The sequence below is a fragment of the Ctenocephalides felis genome, unplaced genomic scaffold (assembly GCF_003426905.1).
Source record: "Ctenocephalides felis isolate EL2017-DRISC unplaced genomic scaffold, ASM342690v1 CF-g0.4_SCAFFOLD_01886, whole genome shotgun sequence".
In the NCBI taxonomy this organism is placed as follows: Eukaryota; Metazoa; Arthropoda; class Insecta; order Siphonaptera; family Pulicidae; genus Ctenocephalides; species Ctenocephalides felis.
The window spans coordinates 127,307,628-127,312,996 of record NW_020538040.1 but is presented as its reverse complement, the minus strand read 5'-3'; the positions used below and the strand labels follow the sequence as shown (position 1 = coordinate 127,312,996).

Genomic DNA, 5,369 nt, shown 5'->3' with positions numbered 1-5,369 from the left:
GACCTGCCTTTGCCAAAAACTAATCAGCACGTTTCCTTATCAATACGAATCGAATGTTTTTTGAATAATTCAAAAAGGTTGATCGCTGTTCCCGAAATCGTCGACAAAAATTTGTATCCGCACACACATACATACACGCACAAACACACACACACACATACATCCATTTTCTCTAAGGTATGCCAAAATATTCAGAAATCTTTGAAACGTAAAGATATATAAAAATTTTCATTTTCGATTTCGATTACTATAACTTGCCCTACGGGAAGTTAAAAATATGGCTTGGGCGATCTTCTCGTAAACCTAATCGCAGCCCCTCCTAAAGGTATTCGAATGGTTAATAAATTTGTGAATTTCAAATTTTTACTTATCACATCATAAAAGTGACTTTTAGCACAAATTTTGACCAGAATATTTTTTCAAACGTTGATGAATTTTTAAAATTTATCGACTTGTAGGACCGTAATATTTTAGTTATTTCTAAAACACCATGATATCTATCGTAAAAAAAAACATTCACAACTAGTGGTGTATGGCATAGCCTTAAGGTAAATTGCTGGAAATTTCCGTACCGTAGCGTAACTTTCATTATTTTTATTTTATAGACAAAATATAAGAGCTTATGAATTTGACAATGACGTTTATATAAATGTATTTCAGAAAAGTAAATAAACAAAACTTAATTAATCGGATTTAAAATGAAGGCATTGTCTAATACTCATAAAAATTATATAAATTGAATTGCAAAGCTAAAATTATTTATCTAAAGTGTATAAGTAGACTTATAAACTTAAGCCAAAATTAAAACTAAAATTCGAATTATTTTTGATATACACCTTTTTTTTTTTTGTAAATAAAAACTTAAATTTTGGAATAAAAAGAATCCCAAAAGCTATTGTTCCATCAACACAAGCAGAAAGTTTTTTGAAATCGGATGCTTAGTTTTCTTAAAAACTGCCATTTTTTTGCACATTTAGCTCCGTATGTCCGAAACAATTAAATAACCGATAGAAGGACGGGGCATGAAGGTCCAATTTGACTTTAAGTTATTATACTATCTAAACCAAACGACTACATCACAACAAATAACATATGTCACACAAACAGCTACCAAACTATGTTCAATAAGATTATCAGTTAATTCCTAATTATAGAAATGTATTTTTATTACTGTTCTTCTAAAATTTGTTATCTATCCTAGTCCAGTGACAAACGGATTCAATGTCTTATTTTCAAATTCTAAGATATATTACGAAATAATCGCCACATTATTCAAAAAATGCAAAATATAAGTCACATTTTTTACCAAGATAACACTGTATATAACCTTGATTTGTCGATTCATTTTACCGCACTCAGATCAAGTCTTTTAGAGAAGTTATATAATAAAATCTGTTGAATCTATCTTGAAAATAACAATACGTCTTATGAATCAATTAAATAACGCATACTTAGAATTTTTATTAAGGTCTCATAGACTGAACAATAGTGCTCACAACACAACTAGAAAAACTAACAACAAAAGAAAATACTTTTTTTATGGATTTTTAAACATCTCCTGATAGCGACGTCGTTAGAATCAAGGTGGTGTTTGGTTATACATCTTACACCTTCAAATATTGTTATTAAAAAAATCTAAATTTATTTGTTTTTCTGATTTTGGTGGTGGAACTTTGAGCTCTCCCCTATATTACTAATTTTTGCCATATTTGAGAATTGTTTTTTTTAAATTTGTATTAGTGATCATAAATTCTTTACTTATATTAATAATTTACGCACACGACTATTTTATTTTTACATTACTATCTACTTTAAAACAGTATTGTTAAAAAATAACATACTTTATCTTTTGAAATAATGGTGGTATAAAAAGATCATTCGGGGATTTTTACGCTTCTCTCTACCCTACATGTTGTGCAAGTTACTGTAAAATTTTTAATAATTTGACAAAGTTAGTTTATTACCTGGTAATTACAACAGAATAAATATTTCAATTATTGATTTACATTAGAAAAACTTTATTAGAATTGTCATGATTTACAAAAAAGATTTACAAAATTACTTCTGTTTTGGACGTAGTTTCATTAACTGTTGCTTTCCTTCGAATTCAAATATTTCTCTCTCGAAACGTTTGATCTTCTTAGACTTAAGATCAGTAATAAAGACACTAAGGCCACTGTGTGGACATAAGACACCATACATAGCATCGTGGTAATAGTTGGAAAAATCTTTAAATTCCAACCACCACATCAATCTCAACTGCAGACTTTTGGCGATGGTCGTACTTAAAGAGTTAATGCAATCCAATCTGCCAAATCTGAACCCATGATCCTTGCCCAGAACGAGAATGTTCTTGGCCAACATTTTGCCAACGTCGATTCCTCGGGGTCCTCGGTCTGTCGACAATACACAGACGTCCCAAATCTTCTGGGTGGCAAGGCTGGTAGAAATATCGTGCAAGTATTTCATGTGCGACAGGTACTCCATGTAATTCTTTAGGTGCTTATCTTCAGTAACCTTGGCCAAACGATAAGTGAGATCAGTTTCCATGGGTCCGAAAGGGCTACCTATAGCGACCCCTAATATATGACGATCCGGGCACGACGAAACCGCCAGGACCCCATCACCTTCCTCGATTTTTTGCAAGACAACTTTTTCAATTGTGTCATTGATTTTTGAGAGACCTACTACCCTAGCTATTGGATCATCTTGGAAATAGTTGTTTCTTAAATATGCTACTACCGCAGTTGCTCGGTCGTTTGTTACAGGCACGACTTCGTAGAAAGGAGCCTTATCCGCATCTGCCTGCAACGATATTTTTTCTATTTAATTAGTTATTTCAATAGAAAGAATTAATAAACAATATCCAAAAATTTCTATGCTTTACTTCATAGACAAGAAATTTTCGTATAAAAGTTTAATCTTTAACATATAAATAGTAGACATTTTAATTTACTGGACAAATATTTTTAAAAAGTTCATATATATTATCAAAAATATCTATTAAATATTTTATTGTTTTATATTCCTATATTTTTAGTCTCAAAATGTCCGATTTTATCACATTTATCATCGTAATTCCGATAAGCACTGTCATTACGTATAAAATACTTATTAATTCACTCAAGTCGGTTCGGACGGTTTTCTAAAATGTAGATATCTTAATATTCTGCAATTTTAAATAACGCTAGAAGACTCAGGAGGTTTTGAAAAAAAGAAATTGTAAATATTTCAATGTGAAGTTAAAAATATATTTACCTCATGGATGACACACTTCTCACAAGCACCTTGAGCCTCTTTCGTTCTCCAAAAGTTTTGGGGTCTAACATGCATTGATCTTCTATGATGGAATTGAGGGAGAAGTAGGAATAATCTTCTAGTTTGAAACATTTTTACTTTTAATTTTGTATTGTTAATGGAAATTTTGAACTATTGCAAAAAGTTGTATGGAGAACCAGGTCTGTGTAAATGGGACATGACAGATTTTGCTCTCATTTGTTTCGGATTCGAGCCAATAGGAACGCAGATTTTTGAAATAAAATTTGAACAAAAGTAAATGTCATTGAAATTTATTAATGTGTTTCGATATGAAATTTATTGTTCATTTACACATTAATATTATAATGTCAAGAATTATTATTTTTGGTGTCCAGTGGGGTAACTTAAAAAGAAAAAAAAATATTAAAAACAAATTGAAGACAAAAGAGATTGAAGAAATATTTAAAGATATTTAAATATAAATCTTATAAATGTAGAATGAAATAAACATAAATGATATGTTTATGATGATACCAGGCACCCCTGCCTGACTGAGATATGAAAATATTATATCAATATCAATAAAAAAAATTCAGAACTATTGTTCATTATTTTACAATTAAAAATTTTATATTTTCCAAAAGTGCGGTATTACAACTTACTCCGTGATTGAGGCTTGCAACATTTCGTGTTTGATAAAATGATCCATAAATAGCTGTCATCCATCCGGAGGATTTACCAGCTTTGATGCAATCTGGCGGTCCACCAGAAACAAACATTTTAGAATATTCAAGCCTGGGAAAAATGAAAATGCAAGTAGTGATACAAGAATTATTTTATAGGTCGAAATTTTGCCCTAAATTTGGTTTTGGCTACAAGCAGTTACTATTTTTCTAGATTTTTGACCCGTTGTGAGCCTGTTTCATCAATATTTCATATTCGAGGAGCATTAAACTGATATTTTTAACTTCCAGTGGGGTAAGTTTTAGAAATCGCAAAAAAACGAAAATAGAATTTTTTATATATCTTAACGTTTCAAAGGTTTCCGAACATTTTGGCATACCTTAGAAAAAAATGGATGTATGAGTGTGTGTGTATTAGAACTGTGAACTGTGCTGGTGTCGGTTGCCAAATTCGGGGAACCGGCAACGGTTTCATAGTTGTAAGCAGCACTTCAAAGTCTAATTTTATTTAAAAATTAATTAACTTATTTGAACCAGGTAGTTAAATTTCTCATCAAGTCATTCTGAATTGGTAGAACCCAAATTTGGCGTAAGTGACATTTTGCCTTAAGTAGGACTTTTAATGCCATACTAAAATCGGTATTTGATATTTCAAATTTAACTACCGGCATACTGGTATCAATAATTGATATTCAAGGAAACTAAAAATAAAATTAATAACTCATATTTTATTTATTGAAATATCCCCTTAAAAACATAAACAATTCATTCTTTCTCATTCTACACTTGCCGGCACAATTGTCATTAAGATATAATACATTATTATTCAGTATGGATTAATACTTGGTATAGACAGAATATTTAGATTCTAATTAAATCATAATTAGATATTATCGATTTCAAGGAATTTGCAAACGGACGCATGAGAAAGAATTCATCCACCGAGGCCAATCTTATCATGGATTATCTATCACTCGATGATTTGACATAGTGAATTTTTATTATAATAAAATAGTAAATAAATATGAATGATTTATAGGAAGATCTACAATATAATGAATTATATCGTCTCATTTGTATATTATTTTTAAAAATCATTGATAATTCATTTGACATGACGTGGACGCATAATAATTTTTATAAACAATATCTAGTCTCAAGACGTTCAATATAAACAAACGCCGATGCCGTCGTACTCGCCTCGGTATGTGTAAAACATTTTGCATGAGTTAATTTTATAACATAATATTGGTAATAGCGAAATACCAGTATTTTTAACTTAGGGCAAGTTATAGTAATCGCAAAAAAATCGAAAATGAAAATTTTTTATATATCTTTACGTTTCAAAGGTTTCTGAATATTTTGGCATACCTTAGAAAAAATGGATATATGTGTGTGTATGTATGTGTGTGAGCATGTGTGCGTGTG

General features: G+C 30.4%; 1 protein-coding gene across 1 annotated transcript; it reads right to left on the bottom strand.

Moving 5' to 3' along the window:
* Positions 1 to 2,058: 2,058 nt before the first annotated feature.
* On the bottom strand, positions 2,059 to 3,390 carry LOC113375870. Its single transcript, XM_026615818.1, has 2 exons — positions 3,259 to 3,390; positions 2,059 to 2,805 (listed from the first exon to the last, which is right to left on the bottom strand). The coding sequence occupies exons 1-2, from the start codon at positions 3,388 to 3,390 to the stop codon at positions 2,059 to 2,061; spliced, it is 879 nt and encodes a 292-aa protein (XP_026471603.1).
* Between the last annotated feature and the right edge of the window lie 1,979 nt (positions 3,391 to 5,369).